The sequence below is a fragment of the Pseudopipra pipra genome, chromosome 5, assembly GCF_036250125.1.
Source record: "Pseudopipra pipra isolate bDixPip1 chromosome 5, bDixPip1.hap1, whole genome shotgun sequence".
NCBI lineage: Eukaryota > Metazoa > Chordata > Aves > Passeriformes > Pipridae > Pseudopipra > Pseudopipra pipra.
Genome location: NC_087553.1, coordinates 66,555,695 through 66,577,539, shown reverse-complemented (window position 1 = coordinate 66,577,539; position 21,845 = coordinate 66,555,695). Strand labels below are relative to the sequence as shown.

Below are 21,845 nucleotides of genomic sequence, written 5' to 3'. Positions count from 1 at the left end.
TTTACATGAATAATTTTAATTTTAATACCCAATTAAAGAATAAATAACATCAGGCTGTTTTTATAAATATTTTCTTGACATCAAATTTTATGCCATTATAACTCCCAAATCCCTTTGCATGGTTTCAGGAAGTTTTTCTTTCCCCTCCTGAGTTCACCTTACTCTTTTTTTATCCACAGTTGACTCAAAATGTTATGGTATTTAGATTTGAAAAATACATGCTATGTGATGTTTGAAAAGTGTGGAATGGGACTGAGATTTCCACACAGAGAGAAATATTTCTTCATTGTTTGACATTTACCCAACAGCAGACAGGCAATAGTTACTACTGATGTGCAGTTGCTGCTAATGCAGCAAAAACCAATATTCCTGCACCCCCAGTCTCCACTCAGGATGGTTATTTTCTGCTACATCAGTTTTAACTGCTATGCAAGGGTTAGGCCAACACAAGAGCTTCTGGAGAGGTGAGAGTATGAACACCTTGTTACCTCATGAGTTTTAGGAACATAACTTAAAATTTGTATGGTATTTTTCCTTCCTTTTCTCTAATTTTTTTTTTAATTGTAGGGTGACTTTTTCACTGCAAATAGACATAAAACAGATGTCCTTTTTTTCCAGAACTGCATTCTAAATTACATCCCATTTTTTAATAGAAACTCTCTAATGGGAATCTTACTTTTTTACCAGAACATCCATCGAAATTGCATGTATTATTAGACAGTTGGGAATGGCAGACAGGTACATCAGCTTGTCTGACTGGGTATTAAGATGTGAATACTGCTTTGAAGTGGATGGTCTGGTGACAAATCCAAGATTAACTATTTTAGATGAAATGCACAAAAATATTCAAATATTTATTAATTAGTGGGAACTAAGAGCTCTACAGTTTTCCCACTTTTCTTATATCTTTTTTCTTTCTGTCCTTCTGACCTTTTAAAATATTATTTTTTAGTATCTTTCCAGTTTTCCACCTTCTGCTTCCTTGTTCCCTGTCTTTTTATGCTGGTTTTTTTTTTTTTTTTCTTTTTCTTTTTTTTTTTTTCTTTTTCATGACAATATAATTGTCATGAGTGGAGCTACCTGAGGGGAATATTTTTTTAGCTCCTAGGGCAATTACACTTGCTTGGGAAGATTTTTAGGTTCTAGGGTAGGATGGGAGGATACAGGCGAGTGATCTGAAGGAGAGTGAAGAATACAGCATTGCAGAGAGCAGACACATAATTAGGTTTCTGCACCTCTCAAAACCAACACTTTCTAGGAACTGAGGCAGCATATACTACAATCCCCCAAAATTACATGAATGTAACCAGCATCAGACCAAAAACCCTTGCTATAATGACATAAGGACTAAATGGCCCATATATACTCAAATAAAGAATACCAGGACATTATTTTGTCCGGTCTAGATATATCGAGCTTTATTTTGTGTGAGTATTGAGTTATTCTAATAAATACTGAAAAAATCAGGTCTAATAAAACCTGATGTTTATGATTAAAAAGCCTCTTGGACCTCTTTGAAAATGTTTGCTGTAAGGGACAGATCCAGGCAGTTCCTCCTTAAAATCCTGGGGAATTTGGGCTCCTGTTGCATGTGATTTTATGCCTCACAAAATATTTGCCTCATATATGACCAATGTGAACCTGAGATTTAGTTTAATGCACTGGTAGGTTGCATTTATCCAATATATTAATATATTCTGCATTTCAGCAGACTTTTGAGTAAAACTGTTACACAGAACTGGAACTGCTAAACTATTGAAATGTATGCTAGTCACACACTTGATGGCTGTGTGGCGTATTTTTTATCAAGCTTTCATACTTTATTTGCCCTTTTATTCTCCCCTATCCCTGTGTTTTGTGGTATGGTGTTTTGGTAATATCTAAATTAAAAATATTTTGCTCTCACTTGATATTTTAATCAGAAATTAGCGGACTTCTTTGTGAAAACTGAGACAAGCATAGCATTGCAAATGAAAATTTAAATTGTAAATTCTTTCTCAGTCTTTACAGCCTTATACAGACAAATTTAATCAAGCTGCCAATATTTTTTTATACTGATATTCTGTTAAATTCACTGCAAAAATCACAGTGCTCTGAAAACCATGACTGGAGATTCATTCCTAAACATACTTTTATGGATAAGATCTATAAACATCTCAAAGCTATGAAGAGAAGATAACATAGTATGATATATTTAACAACTACTGGGAAAAAACGCTTCAAGGGGGAAAACACATTCCATGGCTAGATATCTATTTAATGTTTAGATAATCTGAAGAAAAGATAGAGGAATCTTCCCTCCCTACTCCCACAGAAATGAAATAAGTGTAATTCTAGTGCATATTTTCAGGTTCTTTTTGGGCAGTGCACACACAATGGTGATTTGTAGAAACCCAGAGATTTTTTGCTAGTACATCAGTAAGCAACCATAATTGTGTTTTCTCCCTAATGAAGTCAATCCATTACAAAGGTATAACTAAGTTAAAGCTTGTCTCTCAGGACTTTGTTTCTTTGCCTGTGGGGTTCACAGTGTTCGTGATTCTTTTTTTTTTTTAAGGATCATCTGTTTCAACTGGAATCGCACAAATTTGAGAGAGGACGAGGCAGATGCCCTTTTGACCCCAGTTCTTCCTTCACCTCCATCTTAATTGGTAATGATCTTTATGTCACAAGCTTCACGGTTCTGTCAATCTGTCGTTCTGAGTCTCTTTCTTCAGCAGTCTGAAGTGTTGTCAGCCTTCTATTGCAACCTTCCACATGTCAGACCTAATCCTCCTGGTGCTGCCCACATTAATATTACATTCCAGGCACCATTAACTGCAGCAAGGGTGTCTCAGTGAAATGAGATGTTGAATGACATGTGACATCCTGAAAATAATTGATTGTTGTGTAATTTTGGAATTAATAATTTCCTGCTTTCCTTAAAAGTAAAACAATATGCCTAGCTTAGACATCTACACTGCCGAGACAAATACACAAAATTTACTATTTTTCATCTACTGAGAATCTGAGCTACAAGCATCTTGTAAAAATTTGAATTTAACTGTATTTATATGAAGCATTCATTGTTTACATAAATTACCACCTTTGAGACAAAATAGATTTGTTTTCAATGTTGCCTTCCAACAAAACTATCCCAAAGTGGTGATTCAATATTAGAAGCGTTGATCTTATACTCAACAGCATAAAAATAGAATTCAGTATGTCCTGCAGTGCCAGGAAGCTGTGTTGAGATAGTGCTCCTCTGTGCCTTGCTGGTGAGTATATCACTGTAGGACTGGGATCTTTGAAGTTGTGATATAACAAACCATATCTTTTTTCCTATATAACGTTTTCTTGAAAAACTGAGATCAAGCAAAGACATTCTTAGTAATATTATAGTACATTGACTAAAGATAGCCTGAAACAGCAGGTAAAGGGTGAAAGCTAGATGCAGTTAGGGAGTAATACAATGATGATTTCTGGTTTTAGAAAACATAAATAAAAACTGAGCATTCAAAAAGAATATTCATTAAAAGAAAAAGCTAGAAGAAAGAGGCAAAAGATTAAATAAATTTTCTACTTTTCAAGGATAAAAAAACTAGAGGATTTTAGGGTCCTTTTGATATTTACATTTGGCTTTGCATTTTAAAATCAGGCAGCTAAAATTTCTGATCATTGACTACAATGATATGGTTCATCCTTGGTGGAAGGGAAGTATTGGTCATGAGTGACAGGTATATTTTTACATGCCAGATTTATTTGCTCCTTTGCATTAACAAATTAATCAGAAGAAGAATCTTCAGCAGTAATGCAAAATCTTTCAAATGCAGCAATTTATCAAAATATTCTTCACTGCCATTTAAAAAAAAAGAAAAAAAAAAGACGTCTAATTCTTAAGAGTTAGTGGGTTAAGAAGTCATGCAAGAATCAGAAAAAACTGCTGTTATTTGCCTGACCTTCCAAAATCCATGAAGCACAGATTGTTACGCTTTTATCCCATCCTGACTCCTAAATTGTTTCTACAGTTTTTGACAGATTCCAATCTTAGCTGAGCCTGGGAACAAAGACTCATCCATTGGAATTTGCTGTAGGCCTGAAACCTCATGGTCTAATCTTGAAGTCCAACCTCTCCTCAGATAGAACTAAGTAAATAAATTAACCCGACCATGTTCCTACTGTGAGATCAATATGAATTTTATTTGCTTAAATGGAAGCCAGATTGTCCCACTGAGCACTTCAAGAATTTGCCTGAATTATGGGAGGTCCTATGAATCCTCATATTTTTATCTTAAGAAGAAATTCATTAAATAAGCCCTTCCCTGATAAATACTGAGCAGGGTCTTGAGCATCCACTGGCAAAGACATAAAATCAATCTTACAAAGCTAGATAATTCTATAATGTGACAAGATTAAGAGGAGGCAATAATATTTTTATCAGATCACTGATACAGCACCAAAAAAACAGACTAACTTTCACCCCTTCATCAAAACTAATATGACCTGAGGAAGGTATTCAGAGGCTGTTTTTCCAGGCATACACTGGGAATTCTATAATTTCAAGTGATCATGGTATGATATTTTAAAAGCATAATGGAATTCTTCAAAGAGTTTATTATTTTATTTATATTTTTCTATTTTTAACTATTGCAGTTAAACACTTCCAACACTTAGGAAAAATATCTTAATGAACTTTGAATTTCCATGTGTTCTACTTTATTCTACCAACTTCTACTAACCATAGACACACAGTTTACAGAATAAACAAAATTAATTCTGCTCCTTAGACTCCAATGAGGATTAGGCTAACAATTAAACTTTTCATACTCTGATAAAAGTTTAAAAGCTTTTAAAATCTTGATCTTGAAAGATCATTTGCAACATAACTAATTAGAATCAGATTTAGTTGGATTAATTTAGGAAGAAAGACAATCCCTTCTTCTGCATCTCTTCATGTATTTCAACACAACACTTAAAATACCCACTTCAAGAAAACAACAGTTCGTGACTTGGCTTTAAAACTAAGTATCTGTGCTGTTGCAAGTTTTATTGTAGATTATCTGACCCAGTGGTAAAGTAGCTTGTGATGAATTCCTCAATTTATGAACGATTAACTTTTACCAATTTATTGTCAGTATCAGGAAAAAGAATAGATATTGGATGGCAAACCAGCTGAATAAAATGTGTGTGTTTAGTTAAACGGATTATTAAACCTTTGGACTTCTATTCATAATGAACTCTGCCATCTGCTTTCAATAGCCAAAACTATTTTTGATATCAGATCATGCACACTCATTAACTTAGACCACACTAGCTCTTGAAAGCTGAGAAATTAGTTTAAGTCCATGTTTTGTTACCTGCAATATATCATGAGCAAGTGATGAAAAATCTCAACTGCATCTGAATATGGTAATATCCAGGGAATCCATTCTGATAATATTTTCTGCTTTTACTTTTAAAATAGTTTTAAGCATTTGTGTCTTTTACTCTACATTTTCTCTCAAAAGACAGAATACTTGAGTGACAGACAGAAAATGCAAATACACAGAGGAAGTTTACCAGCTAAGCAGTAGGTGATTTCTTTTGAATTTGCTGTTTTCCTACTGTGAGAAGTATCACTTGCTAAAATGTGAATTAGTGTTCTGATTTTGTTTGTCATATGAGTAATAACTGACTGACAGTCAAAGAAATACATGAAAGGTTCTACTCACTATGTTCTAATCCTTTATTCATAACATGAATGTTCCATTTTACACAAAAATAACTACTGATGAATAATAGCTTGTGTTTGCATTACCTTTTGATTTGAAAATAGGTACACAAAAAATGCCAATAACAAATGAAGGAAATTCACCTTTAAGATGGAAGAAGCCCATTTATAGAAATCTTTTGTATATATTATTTTATTTCAATTAAATCACATGCTTCAATCTATTTTACTTTAAGTGTTATTGTCTAGCAATTCTGAAGGGTTTAGAAGAAAAATTTTATATTTGATTTTGTTAATATTTTGCCCTGAGAAAAGGGTAAAAATAAAAGTTATTTTTAAATGGTTCCAAATGAATTTTGACATATTTGTTTGTTTGAAAAGAATGTTAAGTAAAATGTATGCATGTATCACTTGAGCTAAAACTGGTATTTGAGGTCCATGTTTTTTTTTTTTTTTGTTTGCTTAAATAAGGAAATAAGAAAATTTCTATTCTTGTTTTAGCATGATTAACCAGGCTGTGTTAAAACTTAAATTTTAGCAATTAATTTATCATGTATGCATGAAGCTGAGGTTAGATGGAAGAGGGGAGAAGTAGTGAAGGTCTGTGAAGTTACTCTGCTGATTTTTACTTGAAGATGCAGATTAATCAGTGTGATGTTCAGCAGTATAAAGCCCTGCAACAAAGACAGGACCGAGTTAATAGTAGATATTCAATGGGGAAGAAAAGAGTAGAAATCTTACAGGATTTTTCAAACATCAGTCTTAGGTTGTCACTGAATCTGGAATTGGTCAGCACCTGCAAAAACCTAATTGTGTTCAAAATTTGTAACTTGGATTTAAAGGATAAGTAAAACACTGTTGGGAAGGACAAGGGAAGATCCTCTTAGTGTTAAAAGTGAAAAAAATCTCAGAAGTATGTTATTGTGCTGAGATATTTGATAGTCACACTTGTTATTCCTGTCCCATTGCTGTCCTTGGGCGAAGTGACCTGTCTGCTCACGCTTGATACTTGTCTTATATTTAGCTTAGTAACAGTTCAGGGTAAAGATCAGAATTAATTTATGTATGTGTACAATATCTTTCATGGAACAATATCCATCCAGGACTGGAACTTCCATATTCTCCCCTCAGGATCTCACAGATACAATCAGTCATAACTTCCTCAGTATATGGAAGAATGCCATGCCAGCAGATTGGTTACGTATACCAACATTTTATACCTATGTCAAACAGAAGGAATAGACTTCATATCCAAGCTTCTGAACATCTGGACTTACAGATGTCAATCCTGATCACTGGCAATATGTGATGAATCATTTATCCTGCTCTGATGCATTTTCCAAGATTCATTGCAGTGTTGAAAGGATAAACCATCCTGTTTTGCATTACACATCACCAAAATTAAAAAGAATACCAGCCAGTCTGATATATTTTTCCAACAGAATTCTTAAAGGGGGATTTATGACTAATGTAACTCTCTAATTAGGGTTGTGCAGATTGTTTGGAACACTTTATAGACACTGGCAAATTCTGTGGTTTAAGCAGATCTGTGCTGTTTAAAAAATAAAGCTCTCTATTAGTTTTGGGCAACCTTGACTTCTACAGATGCTATAATTTATACTTTTTATTTGGTTTGCCAATATTTTACACTAAATCATGTCCATGTATTTTACAGGGCAATATCCATTCAGTATATAATGAAGCTTAAAGCAAAAGTATGCTCATCTCCAGATCAGCAGAGGTGTCTAAACCAGCCCCAGTTACCAAACTTAACTTTTCAGAATAATTATTAGTACTTATGGCACTATACAATTCATATGCATCTCTTGGAAACAAAATACACACTTTGAGGGGGACCAAAAAGCAAAATTCTTTCTTTTTGCTATAAACCTTTATAAATGCTAGCAAATGTTATTAGGATGTATCAGTCATGTTTATTTTGATTAGTGGGAAGGAAGCTGTGTCACTGAAACCTCTACTCAGATTAGCCTCGAACTGGAAGTAATTTATTTCCCTCTCTTTGTGCAGTTTAATTCCTGCTGTGTTATTTTCTAACGTAAGGATGCCACCTAGTGACAATAGCTGCCTGCTTCTTAAAATGGCCCTAAAAAAATTCTAATCTAAGTCCACAATGATATGAAATATGTTATTGTTAATTCTTTGTCAGCTAAGGGGAATAGTGTCCATACATAAATAAAAGGTATAATTATTGTTGGTATTTTAGTAACGTAAAATATGTCCAGTATCATAATTTTAGATGGCTGGATTTTTAAATGTATATAATCCAATTGTACCTATATACAGTTTCTTTTTCCATAAACTGTTCAGGAAATATTCATCACCAGTTGTGCAGGAAGGATGAAATCTGAGGCCCTGTCCCTACTGTGATGAATATTTTAATGATATGAAAGCAAGTTATTGCTGTAGCGGAGAAAAATAGTCCCTTTTTCTCTGTGTGCTGAACACTGAAGCCCCTTGGCCAGCAAATTATTCTCAAACTGTAGTTATTTCAGGGGAAGTGGAACAGCTCCAGTAGGCTGATTGGAAAAATCCCCTCGGCCTAATAAAATATGTTCTTGTTTACAGAAATCACTTCTAAGGTAGCAGGTGCTGCTTCTTATCTCTCCAGCTGGGGAGATAACTGCATCCAGCCCTCCAGTATTTTCAGTATGACTTTTTTTCTGCCACCTTTTGCACAAAGCCAAATCTCATAACTGTGCTCAGTTATGTTGGAGTTCTAGTCTGTGGATTCAGGGATGGTTTAGTCTTCAGCTGTAACCGTGCAGTGTAGCTCAAATCAGTAGTTTGGTGCAGCTAACACTCATCCTAAGCATTGCATTCTATGAAAACTTGTTGCACTTTCATCCCACTTTCTGGCTCCTGTTATGTCTCCTCACAAACCCACCTCGTCCCTTCCAGTTCTTCAACCAGGCAATTTACTTCCTCTCATTAACAAGACCAGGGCACATCTGGAACTTCTCAGCAGCAAATCAGTGGTCAAAATCTTTGCACTGATGAAAACTTAGGTGCCAACAAAGGGTTGGTGTCCCTAGAGCCAGGCACTAACTGGCCCACAGTGAGATCTTTGAACTTAGGTACCTGATGTGTCGGATGTTATTGTGGCAGATGTGGATAGATGTTAATTTAATGCCCTCACGTTCTGTGTGTGAATCTATCCTGTTAAGTCAGTTTTGAAAATGAGACCAAGACTCATGAATTTTAAAATTCCTGTCCTCATGCTACTCCAGTTGTAAATATTGCACTGGTAGTAGGAATAATGTCCATGTGCTTGTCAGACAATATGTATAATACCAGCTCACCTTCTTACCTTATAAAATATTAATGACCCACGTTTATAATGTGGTACCTATCACATACAATAAAATTAATATTTAGAACATTACCAAGTTGTTTCATTTTGGTTTTTTTTCATGTATGGTCTGCAGGTGGTGAACTTTTTACTGGTCTCTACAGTGACTACTGGGGAAGAGATGCTGCCCTGTTTCGCACCACGAATCGCATGGCTCATCTTCGAACTGAACCTGACAACGAGCGCCTTTTGAAAGGTATAGGAAGGAGAAGAAGGAAGAACCGGAGGTGTTTCAGATGACTAGACAATTTCTGTATAACCACAAATTAAAGAAATACTATTTGTGAATATGTATATCCATTTGGAGGTGAATTTAATTAAACTATGTTTTTTTCCATGAAATTTTTCATGAACACCCTATTTCTATCACCTGGTTGCCCTTAGGTAGCTCTCTGATTGACAGATCCCTGGGTTTTAATTTTATTTTTTGGTTGCTGCCAGCTGATTTTAAGGACTGAAAAAATAAGATAATGTTTTAACAACTTGAACTCAATTAATCTCTGTTTTCTTTTAAAGAACCAAAATTTGTTGGCTCATACATGATTCCTGACAATGAAGACCACGATGACAACAAAGTGTATTTCTTCTTTACTGAAAAAGCTTTAGAGGCTGAGACAAACACTCATGCCATATATACCAGAGTGGGACGTGTATGTGCGGTAAGATCCTTTCTCTGACTCCCAGCTAAATGAAAAAGGAAGCATGTTCTTTCTTTGGTCCTTCTCCCCCAGGCAAATATGGTATCTGTTAGTTATGGTATGATAGTCTGAATGAAAACCTTACATCTACTCACCCTCAAGCATGATAACATTCACAAGTCATCCAAAATCTGTGTTTGAAGTTCAGTTTAGCTGAGAGAGGTGGTAACTAACAGCAGTTGCCCACAGGACTCTCTTACCATCCACATTCTCAGTTCAGATCAGGGCTCTATTATCCTTCAAACTGGCTGTAGGTCCAGGGCCTCTTGCAGCTCTCACAGCTGACATAAAATGCTGTCCCTTCACATTCCAGGTGACAGAAGTAACCCAGCCACCAGTCCTCTCTGATATTCCCTCTTGTTTTCCTCTTCTGTCAGTGAGGACTGAATTGAGTTTGTGCAGGGTCAGTAGCTTTCCTTTCAGACAGCTGGATAGGGCAAGAGGCAATGGGCACAGATTGAAACACATTAAATTACATTAGAATGTAAGAAAACATTTTTTTACTGCCAGGATGGTTGAGCACTGACACAGGTTGCCCAGAGCCTCAATCCTTGCAGACGTTTAAATCTTGACTGGACACAGGCCTGAGCAATTTAATGAACAACTTGTTCAAAGTAACTTACTTTGAGTAGGACAGTTGGACTTGACAATGTCCAAATTCAACTCTTCATAGAATGATTTGGGTTGGAAGGGACCTTAAAAATCATCCAGTTCCAACCCCCCTGGCATGAGCAGGGACACCTGTGTTTCCATAAATTTTGAAAACCTCTGATGCAAGAATGATAGGAAGGGTGCAATGCCAAAAACCTTTAGAGTGCTTTACAAATAGAAGCCAATTAATGTTTTCATTTCATCTCTCATTCCTCTTCTTAGTAACTAAGAAAAGTTGTGCAGATAGGAAACTAGAAAGAATGATCAAATTGTCCAGCAAATTATTATCACAGGCAGACTTAAGTTTTACCAGAAAAGTCATAAGGAAAGACTTTTCTTCCCTCCACTGTCCTGCATGATTATCCATTTCCCACTCAGGCCATGCTCCTGGTGTGTTGGTGGCATCTCTTTTTGGATCCCTGGCCCCACACACATGGAGATCTTGGGCAGTTGCTGAAGAGAAGCACAGTTAACATATGATCTCCCAAATCAAGCTGCCCATAATTGGTTCTCTCTGAACAATTGATGAATTTTGAGTGCATTCCTTTTCTAATAACTGACCACTGTAAGGCTAAAGAGAGGAGCTCTCCCACTCCCACGGGGATTACATCTGCTTGATCAAAGGAAGGAAAGAGAAGGCTATTTCTTAACATTTGATTTTGTTTTAAAAAAAATTATATTCCCCTGCCTAACTGTAGGGGATAACTTCTTGAAAGTATTGGGCAAAGAACAAGGCACAAGTTAAAAATCTTCTGTCACCTCCACGTATGGTATATGTCATATATGCTCATGAGCATACTACCTATTAAACTTCCTTGAGTACTCATGTATAACTTAAAAACATCTGAAGTATGCAAGGTACCAAATTGCAGCCTCAGACATTAATGTTCACAAAGCCAGTTGGCTTTCTGGATTCCAGGCTGTATCAAGATCTGAAGTAGAATTCTTTGGCTTATGTTCTGAATAGATTATTTTAATAGTTCCCTCTAGTCTGCAATATATCCACCTGGAAGTCTTATCTCTAGCCATGGGTTAACCCAAAATCCCACAGATCTTTCTCCTCCACTTCTTCAAAACTCCAAGTCTTTCATCATCTGGCCATTAACGTAACGCTGTATGTTATAATTCAGATTTTACTTAGTGAATACAAACAACAACAAGTGATTCAGGAACTGGCTTTTTTCCCAACTTTTTAATTTTTTTCTGAGCTGTAACAGGTTTTGCAACACAGAGGCAGCTACTCTGCATGTTTCTACTTGTCTGAGGAAAACAGACCTCTGCTTGTGAGGGGAGTTTTGCAAACCTGCTGCAGAACCTTCAACAACCAGTTACACAGACTACCTGAATATAAGGCCATGGTTTGAGGATGATACCTGAAGGTTACAAAAATCTGATTGCTAAGTAGTACTAAATTCTCCCTTTTCTTGCAAGTCCCAATAGTTGCCACAGCTGTACCATCTCTATAGATAGATTCAGACCTTCAGTTTCCAAATGCATCAAACTAACCCTGCACTGAGCTCTTACAGCAAAGCTAAACTTCGCTAATATACTTAGTATATCTAATTTACAAAAATGAGCAATAAAAAGAAAGCTGTATAGTTAAAACTACCCAGGGATATGGTACAGAATTAAAAAATTCTTATAAACCCAGAGCCCTTAATGAGACCTGGACTTGATCAGTGCAATCCTACTTGAAAACTGACTCCAGAGAAATAGTACTAGTAATAGACATGTGGTTTGGAAAGGGATGCTTTTGGCATTAAAAGACACAATGAACAATTAATTCAGCAGAGATGTTTGTGCTTCCAGACTTACTCATTCAAATTACCATTGGCACTTGTTTCTTTCTACACAGAATGATATGGGAGGCCAGAGAATGCTCGTCAATAAATGGACCACTTTCCTCAAAACCAGGCTAGTTTGTTCTGTGCCTGGGAGAAACGGAATCGATACACATTTTGATGAATTAGGTAAATATCCTAGACTGCAACAAACTCAAAATTATCCAGAAAAGCCGTACACTTTCATGATAACATACCTTACTATTAAATATTGTACTGTTTTATTCATTAACAGGGCGTGGTCGTTAGTGTTTTGTTTCCAATGTATATGAAGTTCTATAAGTACAGAGTTGGCTATCACCTATTACTCCTTTATGCATTGTTTTTAAAGATTGCTTTTAAAATCTGTATAAAATTAAATAGAATAAATGAGTAAAATAGGATTATACTTTTAACAATCAATGAAGTTTCTCTTCTGTGGCTGGGAAAAGTAGTTTGTTATCAATAATGTTGCATTTAAATTTTACAGAGGATGTATTTTTGCTGCAAACTCGTGATAACAAAAATCCAGTGATATTTGGCCTTTTCAACACTACAAGGTAAACAACTGGAAGAAATAATAACAGCCATGGAGGAATGTTTGAACAGTTTATTAAAGAGATAGAAGCTGCATGATGCATATCCCTTAGCAAATATACAGCAAACAGTTTAATCTCTGTTCTAGTCACAGTGGGCTTCCTTGTTAATGTAAAAACTGCTCTATAACACTCAGGGGCTGAAGTCTCATTCAGTGATTCAGTCTATCTGGATCACAAATTAATTAAGTGCTTCTCAGCTTGAAAATTTCCTAGTGTCGAAGTATATGCACTCCTGCATGCTCATAAGAACAGGATCTCAGAGTCACCTGTCTTCCCCTAAGAGCTCCACTGTATTTCAAGGTTAAGTAGATAGCAGCTTAATTCCTACTAACTTCTTAGTGAAGCCTAAAGCACCAGCTGTAATGTTGCTGGTGGCCTCCTCTTCCTTTTCCACTGCAGCCTAGTTCAAGTGCAAGCACGTAGTACTCTCATCCCTGAAATCCAACTGTTAGTTTAGGATGTAACTGGTAGAAAAGATCAGCTGTGCTTTTGCCACTATCTCTTGATTTATTTTTTTCTAATAAACAAAGTCAGATCTGCTCCTCTAGTGATGCAGACACCAGGCATTTCCTACTGGCTCTCAATGCCAGTAGAGAAAAGTGGGCACCTAATTAAAATTATTTGGCTCACCTTCTGGAGTCTTCAGAAATAATTTCATTGTAGAGAGCACTCATTTTTCTTTAAAAAAAAAAAATAAAAAAAAAATCAATAGCTTCTCTGGAAATAAGTGAATAAAATTTAAAAGTAAAATAGAAACTTTTATGTGGATTGATCTACACGAAATGATCTTCTGATCTAACTGATAAAATCAACCAACATTCCTACTCAATAAAAAAAGGACTCAGTCACTGTTCCTTTTAGTCAGCATCTTTGCAAGCAAAAACAATAGGAAAAATGTTAGAGAAGAAAAATGGTAAACTGTTTAAATAACTAATCAAAGACATATAAAACCTGAGTTCAGTTCACTGTGCTTCCTCTGTGTTTCTAAACAAGTAATTTAGAGCTTGTGTTCACCATTATCAAATTTTGGCATAACAACACAGAGCTTCCTTGGATAAATGTTATAAATATAAACACATTTAAGACATTTAAAGAACATTGCACACAATATTTAGAAGAAAAGTATATAGGAAAGAATAGGTAGTTTTTTATCCCTGAATACTGTTGAAATGTGACTTATTTTTAATTGCACAATAAAACCAGTATTATATATAAAGAATGTGACATATTGTTTTAATAATGTCTTTAAATTTCACTTCATAGCAATATATTCAGAGGCTATGCTATATGTGTTTACCACATGGCAAGTGTTCGAGCAGCTTTCAATGGACCATATGCTCATAAAGAAGGACCTGAATACCACTGGGCTCTCTACGAAAGAAAAGTACCTTATCCTAGACCTGGTTCAGTAAGTACAATCTATTTTCCCTTGCTTTGCTATGTAAATGAAATTGAAAAGAAAAAGCAGACTGCTGCTAATGCACAAATCTTCCCGACTTCACAGTCCAGGGTATATTTCCTTGAATACTCCAGCATTTCTGGAAAACTGTGGAATGGTTCAGCCATAAGTTAATCGAGTACTAGACCCATATGTTTCCCCCCAAAAAATAGTGGAATTAAGATATAAGGCTTTTCAAAACCCTCTTAGGACTTGAATTTGTCAACCTTGTGTCAAAGTCATAAGATTCCAAAGTTAGGACCCCAGGCAAAACGGATAGAAAGCAACACCTCTAGAAGGTGGGTCAGATATTGCATTCAGAAACAGTGTGTTACCTGTGAAGGAACCTCCCTTTGTTTCTTTTGCCTGATGAAACCAGGACATTTAACAAGCATGAAAGGAAATAAAAAAAAAAAAAGAAAAGAAAACCCAAAAGAGGAATCCACTATTTCAAAGTCAGGTGGTTCTGGTTTCTTTTTATCACCTCTTTTTCCAAAAGGATCAAATTGGAATACTTCTGTAATTGAGATCAATGCACAGGTTAGAAATGAGACATAAATTTTAATAAAAGTAACTAATCAGAATAAATGCTTTTGTAGATAGTGAGCAAATTCTCCATCATTCAAGGTCCTTCTTTCAAGACTGGTTCTTTCTGGAAACAATGGTCTATCACCCTTGTAATTCATTGGTTTGCTTTCAGACATCACAGAGTGAGATTTTACTGCCCTTAAGCTTATCACCTTAAGCTTGCCCTTAAGTTTCCAAGCTTATCAACATTCTTGTTCTGTACCCTTTACAAAGAATACAGAAATACTAAAACAACATTGCAAACAACCAAACTCAGCAAAACCATTCATATTTTTTGTTAATTTTCACTCAAGTTTCTTTATAAACATAATTTCTTTTTTTTTTTCAATGGATATTAAGCGAAGGAAAGAAGCAACATATTTTGAAACTGTGATTAATCTTTGTAGCACGCTCTGCAACAATAGAGGTGCTGTCATGTAGAGAGTTGTTCCTGTCTGGCACTTAGATTTCTGGAGGAAATCACGAACTCATTGCTTAGAGGCAGGTAATTAATTTCTACAAAGCATTCCTAATTCCTGTGTTGATTTCTCAAAGGCATCACAAGTCATTTTCACCTCAAACCCTTTTCCTGTTTCACTCTCTTTCTAGGTGTTTCTGAAGTTTCTGTCCTAGGGCTCTCACATCTCCTCCTCTGCCTGTTGGTGCAGGTTGAGGGTGCCCCTTGCTTTGCAGGGGCCCGTCACCATCTCACAGAAGAGGCAGAGCCAGAGCCTTCCTCACTTTCCCCTTCCTGCTGCCAGTCAGGAGGAGCCTCACAGCAGGCAATGACAGGCTAACTCAGGGAAACAACACATCCAGGATTTCTTCTTTATCCTGTACCTTTTGGGATTACAACTACTTACCCACCCATGGCAATTGTCATCTGTTGCAAAGCTGCTTTTGTTTACACCCATGAAGCTCCACCCCTTATCATGCCAGCATTGGGCAGATTTCTGACACTGTGTGATGCAAAGACAGCAACAGCTGTTTGGCTAAATCCCCCCCAGTTTTCACACTTCACCTCTTAATCTTCTCTCAGGCTGGGGGCTCAGTCTCATGAGCTTAAATGGGGAATAAACAGTTGCTGGAGTAGTACTTTCTGCTAACTGACTCAATATTCTCTTTTATACTGAACACAATCATTTCCAGAAATAAGCATTGCATACAATTAATTTATCACTGAATCTCAGGAATGAGAGGTGAAAAGGCCCATTAACTTATCTACTACATGCCAGTACAGCCTTTCTCCCTGTAGTACGATTTCAAATGCATGTCCTTTCTCATTTTAAATTATTAATTTTAAATTCATGTTTTCCTCTGCTTCTCTTGGGGTTAGAGACTTAAGTCAAATTGTTGAAGCAGATGCTCCAAAAAAGAGATTATCTAAGATTTAAACATTATGAATATGATTTGACCATCTTGGCCAATGAACTACCACTGTAGCAAGTGTTGACATCAATACCGAATAATTTTTTGTTTGTTTGTCATTTTTCAAAGTCACTGGTATTGAGTCAGGATAGAAAAGTAGATAAATAAATTATCACATTTTGAGAAAAATGGTTGAATTCAAAGGAATTATTAGTTTCCTATTTGAGTTTTGGTATATCAGATTTATAGTTTTTGCAGTTTTACCTAATAATGAGACAGTATCATGCATGGATTGCATAATGGTTGTATATTTTACAATGATAATACAAGTTCTTAAAGTGATGTTCATTTTTTCCAGGCAGTAGAACACCTCACATATGTTACTTGGACTAGCGTTAAACACAGGCATGAATTCAGTATTAATGACTGCAGTTAATATATTGATATCTCCTAGCACTGAAGATTAAATGGTGGGGTTTTGGCAAGAAGGAGAGAACACTGAGCCAGCACTTCAGCAAAGTTGACAATGATTTACAGAAATGCTGCCCTAAGTTCCACTTGCTTTCGATGCTTCTCTCCCTTGGCCACCTTTGGGTCAAACTGGATTGTTGCCTCCCCAAAAGGCAAGGCATAGGAGCTGAAAAGGTAGCAGAAGAGTGAAAGTAATTTTCCCCATATCATGGAACAAATTAGCTGAGGAACCAGGTCTTTCTGGGGTGTTAATAGATTTAATTGTGTTTATATGTTGCAGAGCACATCAAAGGCTGAAGTAGCTGGCTCTGCCAGCTGAAAAAGCATTAATTGATTCATTTTTGGCTGCTCATTTAGAGCACAGTTTAGAGGTCTTTTCAATGTTTTTCCAGAAGCATGAAGAGAAATCGTGTTTCAGGCTGTAGCCAAGTGTTAGGTTTCAAATTCCAAAGAAAAGCTCAGCATATTGGTAAACTGAATCTCAGTACCTTTCCCATTTCAGGACTGACAGTGACAAGAGCCCAAAAATAACCTACTATTAGGCATCTCTGAGAGTCAGCACTCTTTGATCTTAGCTATTGAATGAGTAAAGAATAAGTCTATAAGGAATGAGAGCAGGGCTTAAAGCTAAATAAACAGAAAACCATTGTTAAGAGTCACACAGGTTCTGACATACTGAAATCCACTGCACTACTTCTGCCATAATCTCTGCCCTGTTTTGCTGATTCTTTTAGTTCATTTAGGCTGTACTGCTTCTGGAACTGACATCAGTAAAATCAAAAGTGGTGTTGATAGACTTCAGAGACAGCTGCATCTACTGTTTCCTTTCTAGACTACTTGATTTTATTTAATTAAAAATGAAAAGCCTCTGAAGGATTATTTTTATTAAATCTCTCCAGGGCTAGAACTTTGTAAAGGGAACCTGGCAATGCCTATTCACTCGATATGCTGTGCAGTGCATGAGAAGCAGAGGCTTAGCCTGTCTTCATGCTCCAGCTCTGTCTCTTTATTGCAAACAGCCGGTGAAATTCCATCATTAGGTTGATTAGACAGTTACTTTTAAGTCAACACTGAACAAATACTTTCCTGTAGCTAAGCCCAGAAAGTGGAAACAAACATTGCCCCACTTGACAAGTGCAGGAGTTTGTTATTGTCAATTACAGTTGACCACAAGTTTAAAATTACTGTTTCCAGTAAACGTAAAGAGTATTTTATTTCATTTTATTGATTGAAAAATCCAATTTAAATAGGGAAAGGCTGCTACTGTGGCTTTGCTTGAAATGTTTTTTAAAACCACACTGTCTTATGAATGTTTGGAGAAAGTAAATGGTTACTGAGATATTTCCAGCTTGATCATAAATGGTTTCAATTAGACATCATGAAGCAAATTGGAAATGTAGAATCTGTGTTCAGTTGGGAAACACTATCTCCTTCACAAAGCATCCTAAAATTAACTTCTCTCTTTAATGCATTAAATTATCCCTAATTGCACATTTGACTGAAGGAGTAAGCCTCTTTTAATCAGTCATTGACATAAAGTTTATTTGCTTTGCAAACTGATAGATTGATCAATGCAAACATTAGTATTTGAAGCTAAACTGTGATATATAATACTGCCATTGTGAGTTAGGAATTAGAATCAAACATAATACTGTTAGAATGCCTGAAATCAAGAATTACTGTTGCTGCTGGCATAATTTTTAAATGTGCTTAGTTTCTTATGGCAATATATTTTGCAATCAAAAAATAACAAGACTAGGGATTGATTTCAAGCACTAGTGTTCTGCTGACTCTGCATGTCTGTGTCCCTGTTGGGGCAGGAAACCCCTTTCTCTTAACTCTGTCAGTGGCCATTTTGATTACATCTGCAGTATGAATTTGGGGAAGACATAAGCACTATGGCTTTTGTCAAAACCTAGAAGTGCCACTATTTATTCTTCTCTTAGTATGCCAAAGAGGGAGGAACTCCCTCTTTCTAAATATGATAATGCCAAGGTTATGTTCAACATTGCCTTTCTTTTCATGATTAATAATCCACACATGCACAGAGTTCACTGTCCCAATTCCTACTGTGGTCTTCTTTGCTTGTTTATAGGTGAGGTTTTCTGTAGACTTGTCTTTACCTCTGAAAACAAGACCTGTTTCTAACAATTTATCTGTCAAATCTTCAGGATAATCTGTTTTCTGTTTTTGCAGTGTGCCAGCAAGGTGAATGGGGGTCTGTACACTACCACAAAAGACTATCCTGATGAAGCTGTCCATTTTGCCAGGAGTCATCCACTAATGTATCAGCCCATCAGGCCTGTTCATAAGAGACCAATACTAGTTAAAACAGATGGAAAGTACAATCTTAAACAACTAGCAGTGGACAGAGTGGAAGCTGAAGATGGGCAATATGATGTCTTGTTCATTGGCACAGGTAATTAAAGAAAGTAAGAAAGAAAATTTAATAATTTTTCTTTTATCTCCAGGATGAAGGATATCTATGCAACATTCCATTTTAACAATCCTTCTTTGCACAGCTGTGCCAGTTTTCACCTTACAGAGGGTAGTAGTCATTCTAGACCTGTGCTTCACTGTGATGATAACACTATATAGGAAAATAATGGTAGGGAAACATTTAAAGACTAGGAAGAGAATCTTAAGTATAGGATTCCATTTTAATTTCTTTTGTTTTCCAACAAAAACCTTAAATTAAATTGCTGAACAACCAGCCTTATTTTTTAAACTTCAGAACACAATCCTGTATCTGAGCATAGATCTGAGCTGAGACCTGGAGGCCTGAGAGAAACAAAGATGATATGATTTTCAAAAATATCAGCTCAAGTTACTGGCTTTATTCCACAGTTTATTTTCCCCAGTTCTGGAGACCACAAGTCTAGCTGATACCATTAAAAAGAAACTGCCAGCTTCCAGATTTGGGGTTACAACACAGCTCAAGGAAGGAAGGAAATGCCCAAGGTTTTTTTTTTAAAAAAAACTGTTAGAAGTTTCCTGCCAAGCTTTCTTGTCTTTCTTTCATGCCATTTTCTTAAGACACAGAGAGCTTGTTTAAAGAGAATTTTTAAACATCTTCCAAACAAACACAATTAAGGCAAAACATAACATAGATCTTCATTAAATCTAAGAAAGCTGAGAAAAAATAGATATCCTAATGATATTTGAAAAATAAGAAAACTTAAAAAAATAAGAGGAAAGGCAGGAACTAGACAAGATTTTAGTCACATCTAATCTGTCTGGAAAAAATCCAAGGATTCTTACATTCACATTTAATCAATTTAACAACAAGAGTGGTTTCACAAATCATTTTAACCATTTTGTCTAGGAAAGCAGTTACAGTGAATTATTTTTTACTAATGAAATTCCTCTGATAAGCACATTTTAGTGTTGAGAATATTCAAAAACAGTATGCTTGTAGAATAGCAAAGGCTTATTTATACTAGAGTTCTTTTCTAAGCTTTTAAATGACCTCAGTATGGTCTTGGTATTGGACTTACTGTAGTCTTTAAAACATTGCACGATGTGTCACTTATTTCTGTACAGCACATTTTACAATGAGGCCTATATTTTTCTTATTTTCTGCTTGCATTTCTGATTGAGATTGTTTAAAATGTTCTTGTATACAAGACCTCTGTTCAGCAAAGTTAAATCCAAAGGGGCTTAAGTGTATGCTATCTGATCTCAGGTGAGAAAAAATTCCAGCGAAAGAATTTGGGTTTTGGAAACTCTGAAATGGAACCTGCAATCTCTACTCTGGCAAAGCTCCCATTAGAAAACTCATTGCTTTTTTGGACAATATGATGTTAGAAAGAGTTAATATTTTTCTTAATCCAAATCCAACCTGCTGTGTAACATAAGTAAGCAACGTCTTACAGCTGAGCAAAAGTTTCCATAGGGTAGCAGTGCAGGTTAGAAAGGTTCATCAAAGGAGAAGTCTGAACATCAGAGCTTTCACATATCTGTCAGCAGGATTCGAAGAGAGACTTACTTATGAAAATCAGAGCTCGGAATACAATTTCTTTTTACTGTTCCATCACAAAATTGATGCCTTTGATTACATATTCTCTTTGAGAAATGGTGTATGACCCCAGTTTAATGGTCCCTCTCTTTGTTTGTTCCTTTGATCTTTTGCTGAACATTTTTCCCAGTGCTTGCCTGCTTAATATTTCCCCTGTAAATCAAAGGTGACTGAAAGTAACAGAAGAAAGGAAGTGATATCTGCCATTGTTGATGACAGATTTTCAGATTAAGAGTGGAAGACTATTCTATTAATAGCCAGCAAGGCAAAGCCGAAGTAGTGGAAGACCAGATGCTATTCGTGTGTTTTAATTTCCTGAGAGAGTTGCAGGGACAGAGAGGTTGATAAATCTAAAGTCCAATGTGCCTTAGTCTTTTTGATATTTTAGTTCATTTTCCTTTGACTAACACCTTCACCTCAACAGCAGCTCAGTGTTTCCCTAGAGGAGAGTGAGAACTGTGCACAATGAACCCCTGAAGGTTTTCCTACTCTTGCCTGGAGGAACAGAGCTGCTGCCAGCAATTAAGGACACTAGTAGTTTCCTATCTAGTGTAAACAGTCGGATCCTATAATTAAAGCTATTTTACACTTGCTTGCCTCAATGGACTCCGATGGAATCAATGGACTCAGTTTCTGCCTACTCCCATTTCTTTTTCTGAAATATGGTCACCCTTTGTGATCCTTTTGCAGTTCACCAAGGGGTTATGACCCAGCATTTGAAAAATATGATTAATCATGTACCCTAGGCATGTTTCAGTTAACTATCATTTTCTGGGGACAAATTGTAATTTTTTTTTATTTTCTCAGAGTAAGAATCTTCATTAATTACAGCAAGATGCAACTACCTGTACATATTTATAAATTTCTGTCCATTAGCAACTTTAAGAAGTCATTTAGGTATGTGAAGGACATATAAATATTTCCTCCAATTATAATCTCTTGGTATGTTTTGGGTTTTTTTCTTTTTAATTTATTTCCAGATAATGGCATTGTGCTGAAAGTCATAACAATTTACAACCAAGAGACAGAATCAATGGAAGAAGTGATTCTTGAAGAGCTGCAAGTATTCAAGGTGAACTGTGCTGTGTATGAAGTGTACATACAAGTCCTGAATTTTCTGCAGAATTAAAATGTCTAAAAAACCTGAAAGTAGTCA

General features: G+C 36.0%; 1 protein-coding gene across 1 annotated transcript in view; it reads left to right on the top strand.

Moving 5' to 3' along the window:
- The window catches only part of SEMA3E (semaphorin 3E), a 134,529-nt gene that overhangs the window by 94,761 nt on the left and 17,923 nt on the right, over positions 1–21,845 (top strand). The window contains exons 5-12 of the mRNA XM_064656445.1: positions 2,558–2,651; positions 9,136–9,255; positions 9,576–9,718; positions 12,264–12,378; positions 12,719–12,788; positions 14,091–14,235; positions 18,868–19,090; positions 21,670–21,761. Of these exons, the coding sequence (XP_064512515.1) occupies positions 2,558–2,651; positions 9,136–9,255; positions 9,576–9,718; positions 12,264–12,378; positions 12,719–12,788; positions 14,091–14,235; positions 18,868–19,090; positions 21,670–21,761 (1,002 nt within the window). The remainder of the gene's footprint in view (positions 1–2,557; positions 2,652–9,135; positions 9,256–9,575; positions 9,719–12,263; positions 12,379–12,718; positions 12,789–14,090; positions 14,236–18,867; positions 19,091–21,669; positions 21,762–21,845) is intronic.